We start from the raw sequence: 13,724 nt of genomic DNA on the forward strand, positions 1-13,724 counted from the left end.
GCACAAATATATGATATATTTACAGGAGATTCTCAAAAATAATGATTCCATTTAGTAGTTACTGTTATACTTCATTAGTATTTTCTCTGTGATCTGGATCCAACATCAGGAGATGGACTGGTCCTTGGCTGGCTGTTCTGTAACATAATTTCAGAACTTTTTTTAACTGTAGAATTCATAGACTTTAAGGTAAAATCTGTAAGGTAGATCTCCATACAGATTACAGACTTTAATAAGACTAAACTCATAATTCAATTTCTCAAATGCTACATATACATTAATCTCAACATAACGACTACCAATTTATATAAAGCATCATACAAATTATAATAGTTCATAATCTTTACTCCTTGCTATTGGTAAGATGTGCTTAAGAGGTGCTTGTTTAAAATCATAGTCTTCTGTGTAAATGGTCAAAATTCAATAATTTTATTTTCTACAGGAAGCACTTGGAGCCCATATATTACCCTAGGAGCAGTTTAACAACATATTGGGCTAAAGAAGTTGCTTGGGAAGGTAATTGTTAAAAATTTATTCAATTTATTTAAAAAAGTAAACAAAATATTTCAAGTTGAAAATTCTGCTTCTAAGATTCCTAGTTTTTAATTAATTAATTAATTAATTTTTTGGCTGTGTTGGGTCTTCACTGTTGCATGCGGGCTTTCTCTAGTTGCGGCAAGTGGAGGCTACTCTTTGTTGCCATGTGTGGGCTTCTCAGCGCGGTGGCTTCTCTTATTGTGGAGCACGGGCTCTAGGTGCACAGGCTTCAATAGTCATGGCATGCGGGCTCAGTAGTTGTGGCACATGGGCTTAGTTGCTCTGCGGCATGTGAGATCTTCCTGGACCAGGCATAGAACCCATGTCCCCTGCGTTGGCAGGTGGATTCTTAACCACTGCACCACCAGGGAAGTCCTAGATTCCTAGTTTTTACGTTGAAAAATCATGGTAGGTGTCTTGAGGATGCCCTGCAGTAACACTGTTATCCTACATTGTTTGCATTTTGTCTCTATTGTAGTGCAAACTACTTGAGGAAAGAGAAGTGTTTTACTCTTTCTAGTCCCAGCGTGGCATATGGTAAGAACTCAGGCAACATCCGTTCAATGAGTAAAAAGAGATGAATATGATAATTTTTAGAAAAAGAAAAAAATCGGGCTGTTACGGTTTACCAAGAAGAAGAAATTCTAAATTTTGGATAGGACGAAGTTTGGGCTGAATAAGCCCATCTGGAGGGGATGACACTGAAGTCAAGTTTTAAAGAATAGTAGGAGGGAGGCATTCACGAGCAAGTCCTGTGAGGCAGTGGGAGCAGTGTGGGCCCTGAAAGCTGCAAGAAGTTCCAGGGAGACCTGCCAGCTACTCACGAGTGTGTAAATTATGAGCTGCAGAGCAACTGAAGATGAGGGTGAAAAGTCTTGAATGTAGTTCTCTGGAGTTTTAATTTTATCTTTTAGGTGATGGGTAACTACTGAGTTTGGGTTTTAAGAAAGAGAGTGATATGTTCACATTTGTGCTTTAAAAAGATTACTCTGGTGGTGGTGGTGTGAAAGATGCAGTGGAGAGAGCAAACAGGGAGGCTGTTAAAATGGTCTAGATGAGACATGGTCTTAAACTAAGGTACTATTGATAGAAATGGAGAGGAGTGAGTGAATTTGAGATGCACTTTATTATTAGGAGGATTTATTGCCTAGGGATAAGGGAGAATGAGAAGCCTGGATGAGATACAAATTTCTCTCCAGGAAATTTGGTGGATGACGGTGTCATTAATTGAAATAAGAATTATAAAAGGAAGAACAGATTTTGGGGGGTAGATGGGAAAGTGTTAACCCTGGCTCGCCACTGAACAGTTCCGAGACTTGAGAAAATTACTTGATGTCCCTAGCTTAGAAGATTAAACAGAAGAATATGTGTGAGACCATTTGGCACAGTGCTTTTCAATGGTAGGAACCCAGTAAGTGTGAGCTTCCTTTCTTCTAATTATATTTCAACAATGTTTAGTAGCCATGAAGAGTATTAATTGATTAAATATTAACACTCAGTAAAGGGCTGTGGAAGAGCTCTAGAAATAGTTGTACTTTTATGGAGTATAAAACCTTCAGAATATTAAAAGAATTTCAGGTTCAAATAAATTACTACATTTTATTGCAGTCTGAAAAATGTGGGTAATTTATATATTCAAAGTCCATGTATAAAAAATCATAAAATCTCAACCAATATTTTCAAATATTTAGTATGTGCAAGTTTCTATGAAGTAGGCAGAAAGGTGAAAAACAGCCTCTCAGAGTATAGTTCCAAAGAAGATTACTCACAAAGAAAGAAAAATGCACATGCAACTAACAAGTTGCAAATAGAGTATATGCATAAAAACAGATAAACTACAGTAATAAATTCAGAGGAGGGTGAGAGTATCATAGCTGGATTGGTCACAGAAGACTTCATGGGAGAAGTAACATTAAGTTGGAGCTTACAGGGTTGTATCTGAAGAGTAGAGCAAAAATATAGTGTAGATAGGAAATGGGCACAAACATAAGTATGAGAAAAACATGAAAAACATGTTTGGCTGGAATGGAAGATTGACATTGTAAGAGGAAACGCAGGTGGGACTATAAATTGTTGTTAGGATAATTCCTATATTTTAGAAGGGAAAGTTATACTTTGCACGTAAATTTCATGTAAGTACTTTTCTGGAATGTTAGTTTTTTTTTAAAAATTTATTTATTGGCTGCATTGAGTCTTCGTTGCTGCACACAGGCTTTGTCTAGTTGTGGAGAGTGGGGGCTACTCTTCGTTGTGGTGCGCGGGCTTCCCATTGTGGTGGCTTCTCTTGTTGCAGAACACAGGCTCTAGGCACGTGGGCTTCAGTAGTTGTGGCACACAGTCTCAATAGTTGTGGTTCACAGGCTATAGAGTGCAGGCTCAATAGTTGTGGTTCATGGGCTTAGTTGCTCCGCAGCATGTGGGATCTTCCTGGAGCTGGGATGGAACCTGTATCCCCTGCATTGGCAGGTGGATCCTTAACCACTGTGCCACCTAGGAAGTTACTTTTTTTGAGACAATTTAAACTAGTAAGATGATCATAATGGTGGCAATAATAATAATAATGAAACTTAACATGTATTTAGCATACACTATGTTATAGACTCTGTTGTAAGGACTTTACATGGGTGATTATTTCACATAATCCTCACAGGTGCTCTATGGGGGTAGATACTATTATTAAGATGATTATGAGTGTTCAATGAAGGGATACAAGAAAGAGTGGGTTGAATACGTCTTTTCCTGAAAATCTCAGAACAGTACTTGCTCTAAGTAATAGCAGCTGAGTGCTTGTGCTATGAAAGATACTGAGGCTTTCCTGCTCAAAATATTCCTCTCACTCAAGTGTTAAAGTGCCCCAAATCCCACTATTAGAAATTCACTATTGTTCTTTCCAGATAATGGTTTTAAATGATTTAAATGGTTTTAAATCTTTTAAAATGATTTTTAAAATAATAAAATGTCTTTTAAAAGTCATGCTAAACACCTTAGCAAGAATGAATATATCAGTTTACTTCTATGCCTGAGATGAGAAACCCAAATTAACACCATGAAGCAGTGGTGTGGGGGAAAATACCCCAAAGGGCAACAGAATGGGGTAAATATGCAAACAGTAACAACAACAAAACCATACATGTGTGGGGTGGGGGGTGGTGGATTAATATATAAACTTAACCCAGGTTATGAATATTCCAGAGATATACAATTTCTGGGAATTAAATATCAATTCTCAAATCTTAAGCCAATAACATTTGGATTTTCGGTATTGGGGTACCTGATAGATACTACATAATTAATGTTGCTAGGCTGAGAAATTCAGTTTCTGAATTAACTACATAATACTTGTACATTGTAAAGCTGTTATATAACACATTATAATTTAAAAACAAAATTCTTGTTAAGTTCATATGGGTATGAAAACATTGGAGCTGAAATGTAAAATAAAAAACATTGATAAAAAGCTTACCTGCAACATCTCCAAAATAACAAATACTCCTGAATAGATATTTTTGCCATTGTTTGAAGAGATGGAAATCTTTTTTAGAAAAGTCTCTATTGACTAGAAATAGGCTATACCACAATTGTCCTGGTAAATACAATACAGCTTTAATGATCTCTTGTGTCATACATACAGAAAGTGTAAGAATATGGTTATATACTGCCTTTCTAGAAACTGCATATGAAATAATTTTATGTATATAAAATATAATGGAGATCCAGTCACAAATTTTGAAATCGTTTAAAAGACCAAAGTACATCTAAAGCCCACGCATTTTATTCCCATGGGAGGCACTAAGTACCTATTTATTCTTGATTTAACATAACTCTAAAAGCTTGGACATCTGTTTTCTGGACTCTAAATAACAAGCAGTTAAATAGAAGACTTGAAGGCAAGATATAGGTAGAAGTAAGCCCAGGTGGTTAAAAAACAAACAAACAGGCTATAAAAACAAACTCTGAAAGTCTGCATGCACCATAAATATTAATGTGAATCTAATAATGAGAAAACAATCAGACAAATCCAGATTACAAGATATTCAACAAGGTAACTGGTCTGGACTCTTCCAAAGTGTCAATGTGCATGAAAGATCGAAAAAGAGCAAAGAGACCTTTCTAGGTTAAAAGACACGACAACCAAATACAACGTATAATCCTGGGTTGGATCCCAGATTAGAGACATAAATAGCCAAAGAAGACTTTTTTGTTGACAACTGAAGAACTTTGAATATGGAATGCGTATCACGTAATATCATATCTGCTATTAAATTTCTTAGGTGTGATGATGGTATTATGTGTATGTAGGAGATTGTCTATTCCCAGGACAAGATGTATGCTGAGGTATTTAGAGGGGAATACCGTCACATCTGTAATTTAGTTTTAAGCAGTTCATTAAAATGTATGTGTATGTGTAAGCATGTATCTTCTGTCCTATCCTATCCTGTTCTATGTATTCTACCCTAGTCTTTCATCCATCCATCATTCATCCATCATCTACCCACTGACCCATTCATCCAACCATCCATCCATCAGATAAATCAAGCATGGCAAAATGTCAACAACTGGTGAATCTAAGTGAAGAGTAAAATAACAAAATAAAAATAGCAGACAAAAGGGCAAACAAGAATAAAGTGTTCAAATCATCAGGCAGAATATGGCAAATGAAGCAGTATTGATGGGGGGTGGGGATGGAGTAATTTTGACGCTAGCTGCTTGAAACAGGCAGTTAATAATTCTGTGAATTCATACCATTTTCTCTGAAAAAAAAGAAGGTTGCTGACCTATGTTAGTAATGTTAAAATAAGGAAGAGTAACATATTTGAAGATAAAGAGACTGAAGAAAGCTAATGGTTACTACCTGTCGAAAAGAATGAAAAAGGTATGAGATAAAAATGATTTCAAGCCCACCAGGCCCTAATCCACACCATTAACTTTTCAGTTAGTAGATACTCTAGCAACATGACACAGTGTACCAATGTACACAAGAGAGTAATTTGCTGATTAGGTGACTTTCTCTTCCTGTTGAGTAGTATTTACAATTCATGCTCAGTCAGTCTTCTGTGGTTAGTAAACTGTTTCCAACTTGAGTTGAAGTGTATGGAAGAGTGATCTCAGTCACTGTAGGTACAATCTCATTTAAATGAAGTAAAAATCATAAATACGATAAATAAAATATTGTCACAGTCAAAATTCAGACCCAGAAAAATTAACACTGCAAGAATTACTTAAATTGCTGAATTGGTGGAGATGAAAAACTGAGCAAAAAAACAAAAGTATGTAAAAAGTAACGATGAAAAAATACATCAGGAATCAAAGTGATCTTTGCCAAGAGTTCTGTCTAACAATCATAGCTTTAAAAATGCCACACTGAAAAGGTCACTTCTAAGAACCATGTGTTCAGAGTTAAACAATAAACTGCATGAGAGCAGGGACAGCCTCTTTCTTACTTACTATTATTCATGACTATCCTCAGAGCATAGTAAAAATATGAAACATAAGTAAGACATATATAACTTTATTTACTTAAAACCAAATAATAAGAAATGAAGTGTTCTTGCATAATCTTACTTTCTCCTGTCGAAATTTCATAACTGAGGGCACATGATGAAAATCAATTGAGCAAGTGTCCAATTACTTCTCTAAAATAACATTTCTTTGTTGAACACTTAAATTGAGGTTGTGACAGTATAGGTAATATTTTAATTTGAGGATGCCCTTTTCATAGACCTGAATGTCTCCTGATCACCTCTGGCCAGACATGATTTTTTCCTTCTGTGATTTCCTAAGATTGTGCCTCACATAGTCTTATCTTACCTTATATTACAGCTATTTGTTTTACACTATACATTTATGTCTTTCTCCCTGTTGGACTGAAAATTTCTGAATGCGATGACTGTTTTTCATTTGTGTGCGTGTCTTTACCAGAATCCAGTGTCAAGGCAAAACTTAAAAAAAAATCAAACTAGTAATGTACAGTTTGGAACTCTGAAGACATGGAAGGGATATGAGGAAGGATGGGCTCATTATCAATGTAAACTCCTTAACAATCTTCTAATTAGGCTGCATATCTAAAATTATTTGAGGAGTAGTACACTGATGCATGTTTCTGTTCCCTTGACTGATGAAATGCTCTCAATGTAGAAATCTTTATAGTATGATTTTTTAAATAAGAGGATATTTTGCTTGATTCTAATAAAACATCTTATAATTAAAAGTTGCTTGGGGAAAAAAACTCCCTAAAAGCCAATCTCAAGAAAAATTAATATCAATACAGGATTCTTATATTTAAACTCATGAAATTTCCTAAAATGAGAAAAAAAAAGCTCTGAAAATACTTACCAGAAGTGGTATTATTTGTAAAGTACTTTTTGATGGATGGCTTTTTGCAAATGGTTTCTTGTACATCTGAAATAATTATACCATGATATACAAATAATTTAGTTATGTATATTGAAAGAGAAGAACAACTAAAGAATCAAATATTAAATTCTGATGTGTCAAAATATTCAAAATTAAGAGCCTTTTTTTCTTATTGTCCCAGAAAGTCTTTATATTTATATTAGGTGAAGAAATAGAGTTAATTTGATTAAAAACAATTACATAAAATTTATGTTGTTAAAAAGGCATTCCTAGTACTTTGACTGTTCTATACCAATCTTTGTTCAAATGCTAGATCATCCTTTCTTTAACATTTTTTTTCTTCTTCTTCTTCTCCTTCTCCTTCTCCTTCTTCTTCTTCTTCTTCTCCTTTTTAAACCAAAAATGAATTTCATTCTTGGAGCATCTCAGGAAATAGGAAATGTTTATTTAACTACTGAGGCAAAAAGAAGTTTAGTAATTTGATCACCTCTTGCCTTTTCAATGCTTTGGCTTTTGTTCATATAATAGCAAGGGTCTGGGCAAAAGAAAAAAATTCAGGCAGAATCTTTTACATGAAGCATTCAAGATATGTGGAAATATCTAATGGAAAAAAAAGAATTCCCCCCAAAAATTGACTTGAGGTTTTTATTCGTTATCTGCATAATTTTACATCTTAAACTTACAGCTTTAGTTCTGAATTGCTTTTGTGTTTTAGCACCCTGCCTTTTTTAAATATATTTAAACATTTAAAATTTGAAATTAACACAGAGCATGTAAAACATATAGGCATAGTTTAATTAGTAAAAATAAAGCTCGTATAACCACCTAGACTAAGACATTTGAACATTGTCACCACTTTGGAGGCATCCTGGGGCTCCCTACCTTAACACTACCCTGTGGACTGTATTCCCTTCTGCTGCCCATAGAGGTAATCCACTAAACTGACTCTGCTTCTTTATAGGTTTAATACATATGTGTATATCCCCCAAATAACACTGTTCAGTTTTGCATGTTTCTGAGCTTCACATAAATGGTATTGTACTGTCTTTATTCTCCTGTGATTTGCCTTATTTTGCTCAAAATTATATATTATTTGATGATGTGTGTAGCTGTAGTTTGTTCATTTTCCTTGCTGAACAGTATTCCAGCACATGAATATATTACATTTAGATGCTTTTAATTTTTGGATTTTGTAAGCCAGGCTTTTAAAGTCATGTCTTGGGACTTCTCTGGCAGTCCAGTGGTTAAGACTCCATGCTTCCACTTCAGGGGGCATGAGTTTGATCCTTGGAAGGAGAACTAAGATCCCACATGCTGTGTGGCGGCCAAAAAAAAGAAGAAAAAAAAAAGTCGTGTCTTTCTGACGAGTATATAATTATATCTCATTGTTTTATTTTGCATTACTAATAATGTTGAATATCTATCAATGTTTATTGTCACTTTCATTTCCTTTGTTGTGAAGTTCCTGTTCAAGTCTCCCCCCACCCCCCATTTTCCTACTAAGTTGCCTTTTTCCTTATTGATCTATAGGAATTCTTTATATATTTTGAACAAGAGTCTTTTCCCTATGTATTATAAATATTTTCTCTCATTTTCTGGCCCATCTTTTCATTCTTTTAATGATGTTTTGATATGAAGAAAAGTTTGTAATTTTAATGTAGTTGAATTTATTATTTTTCTCCTCTCTGGATTATGATCCTTATACTCTACTTAAGAAATCCTTCCTTAACCTGAGGTTAGAAAATATTTCCTTATGTTATCTCCTAAAAGCTTTATGTATTTTCTTTCACATTTAATCTTTAATCACCTTGTAACTGACTTCTATGTGTTATTTGGTAGGAGTTCAATTTAATTTCTTTCTATTTGCTATCCAATTGCTGTAATATGAAGCTTGTCTCAAAATAACCCCAGAAGTTCTTCATAGCTACCTGGGACCCAAGAACAGGTTCTCACCCCATGTGAAATGGGCTTTACCTAAAACCAATCAATAGCTCCTTCTCCCAGCAAAAAAGTCTGTGATTTCTCACATTGAGATCCCAAGCACATATTTGTTAGACTTATTTATATTGTTCCACAGCTCTTAGGTCCTCTGTTCTGGTATTTTCCCTCAATCTTTTTGTTTTTTCTCTTGGTATTTCAGTTTGGAAATTTTCTCTCGCCTATCCTCAAATTCACTGATTCTTTCCTCATCTCTGTTGAATCTACTGACAAGCCCATAGAATATATTATTCATTTCTGTCACAGTGTTCTTATTTCTTACATTTCTGTTTGAGTCTTTCACATGGTTTCCATCTCTCTGCGGAAATTCTTTACCTCTTCATGCTTGTAGACTCCCTCCCATGTTGTCCACCTTTTCCACTATAACTTTTAACATATCAGTCATAGTTATTTAAAACTACCTATCTGATAGTTCCAACATCTGCGTCATCTCTGTGTCTCAATCTGTTAATTGCTTTGTCTCTTGACAGTGAGTTTTTTTTCCTTGCCTTTTTTGTGTCTTGTAAGTTTTGATTGAATGTTGGACTTCTTGTTTAGAATAGTGGATACTGAGATAAATAGTGTTTCTGCCTGGAAATGGGCATGTCTTTTCTGTTAGGCAATTGGTGTGTGTGTGTGTGTGTGTGCGTGTGCATGTCTGTGTGTAGTTATCACTTAGTTAGGGATTGAGCTAGGTTTGTGTTTTATTGTTGCTATGGTTACCTTCAGTCCATCAATGATTTCAAAATCCTCTCTAGTGTTATTTTGTGCTTCTGCAGGGGTCATGGAGGTTTTTTTTCCTTTCAATTTTTCTGCTCTACTTTCAGCTTTTGGCTTTCCTGTGTGTCTGCACAATACCACAAGACTCTCTCTATGCCCTTGCCTTTCTCCAGCTGATTTCTATTGCTTGTTTTTGGGTGCTTGCTGGCCTCTTGGTGGGGGAGTAGAGGGGTTTTTCTGCTGTCCTGGTCTATGCCTTCTTAGTCATCCTGTCCCTCCTTCCCATGGCAGTCAACTTTGCCTTGAATCTTTGGCAGGTTTTGTGCAAGATAATTTTGTGCCCCTTTTTCAATAGCAGGATACCTCTAATAATCTGGGCACATGCCTCCTTCTTGCCCCTTCTCTAGCAGTAGAAGCTTACTTCTTTTACCTTTCCCCTACCCCCAGTAAGTCTTCACTTGTGCCCTGGGGGCAATCAACGAAGTTTGCTGCCTCTGTCCCAGTATCTTATGACCTTAATTCTGTAGGACAGAAGGTTCTGCATGGGGCTTCATATCATTCCTACAGTGGTAGCTGCTCCCTTTTTCCAAGCCTACACCACTGAAAGAGGATTTCTCTGGTCTCCTGTTCTGCCCCCTCTTTTTCTCATGAACACATAGTGTAGGTTCATAAAGAAGAATCTGTGAGTGGTGTGAACAAGAAGAATGTCTATGACTCCCAGGGGTTTTATGTTCTCACAATAGTTCACATTTATCCTTTAGCAATTTGCTAAAAATTTATGTATAATTCCTAATATCAGCTTGCCTGGAACCTGACATTTTTATTCTCCCATATTCTGCCATAGGCAAGCCAACGGTCATGTCATGTGTCTCTTGGAAGTTCCTTTCTTTCCTTAGATGTCAGGCGACTTGGTTGTGCTGGGACCTCAGCTCTCTAATGGGTTCAAGAAAACTTACACTTTTGTGTTTATCTGCTTTTTCTTATTCTTAGTGTGTGATTTATATATTCCAGTTTTCTACATTTTAGGCAGAAGTGGAATATACACACACATACAGTTAATACATATATATTTATATATATGCATTATATATGAATACTGTATCTATTAAACTACATATTTTTCACATTTATTGTATATATTTGTACACACCATCTTATAGTATTTATATCCATCCTTTTGTCCTATCTCTTCTATGATCATTTTTATCTTTCTTGTGTTAATTTGGATTGATTTGATTTTTTTCTTTTGCATGTCACTTTCTCTAAGAGTTTAGAATTTGTATACTCTATTTCTAAGTTTCTAGTTGTGACCTTAGTAATTACCAGAGACATACTTCATTTATCAACATCTAAAGTTAATCTATATCTTTACTCTATTCCTTAACAATACAAGAATCCTAGTACACTTTTAACACCGTTTATGTTCTCCAACTTATGTATTATTTTTGATATGTATTTAAATTCTGTTTTCTCTCTGAACAACATACTACTTTTTAATTACATTTACTGTTTTATACGATGTTCAAATTTACCCTCTCAGACTGTCCATCTGAGATTACTTTTGGTTTGCTGAAGTACATTCTTTAGAATTTTCTTTAGTAAGAGACTGCTGTTGACAAAACCTCTTAAAGAGTTATATCTTACATGGACATACAGAAAGGCGAAAAGAGCTTACATGTCTTCCCCCCTCACCTGCTTAATACTGAAACTTAAGTTATGCAAATTTTGTTTTGCTTTGTTTTTTGTTTTTCCCTCTCTCTCTGTCTCTCTGGGGGTGTAAGTCTGTATAGGATGTAGCTCTTTGGGAGGCCCAACTTCAGGGTGGGAGGCTCTTCTATGAGACTACTCATCTTAAGTAGGCCATGGAGTTTGTCTTCTGTTCCCATTTTTCTGTGAGGCCACAAAAAGCAAATCTCAATTGCACTCTGTGGGTTAAGTGTTCTTGAGAGAAAAGCTAGCAGCAGCACTCTCCTTATCATTCTATGTTCTTATTTATATTTAGTTCCTGGTCTTAAAAGTTTCTTATATTCTTACCAGCTCATTGCTATATTTAAGATTTTTAAAGTACTTAATCCTGAATTTATGGCTGTTTTTGATGGATGGTCAGTACAGATACCTAGCCTGTCATACTGCTGAAATGGAAGTATATTCATATATTCCCAACAGACAGTTAAGCCTGCCAATAAAATTGGCATCATTGTAAATGACATGAGTACAGTAGACCTGAAATAGTATGGTATAGGCAAATAAATTTTTAATTGTTATATACTTGATTCAAATAACTGATAATATGGATACATCTTATATTTTTATTTTCAATTTTTAAGTTAAATTTTAAATTAAAATTGTCTAAGTATAAAATACAACATTTCTTACAAAATGTGTTCTTCCATACTTACAGTATAACCTTTCATTGAGACGATCAAGGGACTGTAGGATCTTTTGTTCTTCAGCTGACAGTGCACAGATGTTAAATTGCTGGGTTTTATTTAAAGTCATATTTAGTTTCTGTAGCTGCTTGCTATTCATGATGGTTAGAATTTCATCCTCAGGCACTGAAGCTTTCACTAGGTTTTCAGCCATCAAAAATTCAGAAGTACTGCCTGAAACTACAGAAACTTTACATTAACTATTCTTTGATCCCTTTTTGTCTTTAGGATCAGCCCTTATACATACTTAACTGACATATGTCTGTATGTATTCATTTAACAAACAGACACCCAGTAAATCTTTTGTTACTTTGCATTTTATTTATCGGGATCTTCTATATCTAGCATTTTCCCATCCTTATTTTAAAGAAATACTCAAAATGAGGGTAGTGAGGTAATAAAAGTTTTTAGAGTGTTACCTGAACTGCGGAAAAAAATACATTATATATATATAGATTATTTCTGTTTTGTTTTTGTTATTCATTGGTAGTTCAAAGAGAAGATGAAGTAGATTGTCTTTAAAATAGCAATTATGATGAGTTATAAATAAAAGTAAGAGAAAAGGAACTTAAGGAAATTTTAGAAAATTAGATGATCAGTTGAACGGAATTGAAAGCCTAGAAACTGACCAAATTAAATAAAAGAACATGTGCTTAAAGAAGTATCAAAGACTTGGGAGAAGGGAAAGATGACTCAATAAATTAGTTTGTTGTTTATAAAATAATCAATTTGGAGTTTCACTTCACATCATCTATTTAAACAAATTCCAAAGAAATTAAAGAATTAAATTTAATGAATCAAACCATTAAAGTAATCTAGAGGGAAAAGAAACATTTCTAACTTTCTGCATTGGGAAGTTTCTTTGAGTAACAGACAAATCACTAAGAAAAGACTAAAAACTTTTTTATTTAAGGTTGGTGTTCCCTAATAGATTTTAAATTCTGAAGGCCAAGACTTTTTTGTTAATTATTGTATATCCAAAATATTTAGTTGCAGGAAATTAGCTCTCAATAATTATTTATTGAATAAAAAAGTGTAAAGTAAGACTTCTATATGTAAAAATAAAACATAAGTGGAAAAAAATGCACATAGTAAAGTAGTAAAAACATTTGTAACTAACATAAGGATCAGAATCCTTGATACTTAAAGAGTTTGCAGAAATGATTAAGAAAATACTAAAACTCCAACATTTACAGGGAAAAAGAATATGAAGAAATAATTCACCAAAATAAATATACATACAGAAAAATTAAGCCTATTATTAATAAAAGATGTACAAATAAAAACTTTGTCTGTCATATAACTAAATAATAGAAGTGATTCTAGCTCAAGTTGACATACACCCCAGAAGAATTTTGAATAATACTTCTCTGGAAAATGCTATAGGAATATGTATAAAAATCCATAACAATGTTTATTTGCTTTGATCCAGTACTCATTTAATACACAGAGTTTCATTCAACAAATATTAATTCGGTGCCTATTAATGCCAAGTACTGTAATTTTAATTCTGGAAATCTAAATATGGAAATAATTGAAAAGTCAGAAAAAACATGATGTAGGAAGGTGTTCAACACATTACTATTTAGAATAAATCAAAACTGGCAACAGTCTAAATGTGCAGGGTGAGGAGAATTCAGGTCCCAAATGGTGGATTAACAGTAATGTAATATGTAAGTACTTGGGAAGACATTTATAAGAACAACA

General features: G+C 34.3%; 1 protein-coding gene across 1 annotated transcript in view; it reads right to left on the minus strand.

The window, feature by feature from the left end:
• Positions 1–13,724, minus strand: part of CEP126 (centrosomal protein 126) — a 129,364-nt gene continuing 115,640 nt past the window's right edge. The window contains exons 9-11 of the mRNA XM_057695482.1: positions 11,988–12,197; positions 6,871–6,936; positions 1–137 (exon numbers count right to left, since the gene is read on the minus strand). Of these exons, the coding sequence (XP_057551465.1) occupies positions 106–137; positions 6,871–6,936; positions 11,988–12,197 (308 nt within the window). The 3' untranslated portion in view covers positions 1–105. The remainder of the gene's footprint in view (positions 138–6,870; positions 6,937–11,987; positions 12,198–13,724) is intronic.

Source organism: Hippopotamus amphibius, chromosome 9 (assembly GCF_030028045.1).
Source record: "Hippopotamus amphibius kiboko isolate mHipAmp2 chromosome 9, mHipAmp2.hap2, whole genome shotgun sequence".
NCBI classification, from domain to species: domain Eukaryota; kingdom Metazoa; phylum Chordata; class Mammalia; order Artiodactyla; family Hippopotamidae; genus Hippopotamus; species Hippopotamus amphibius.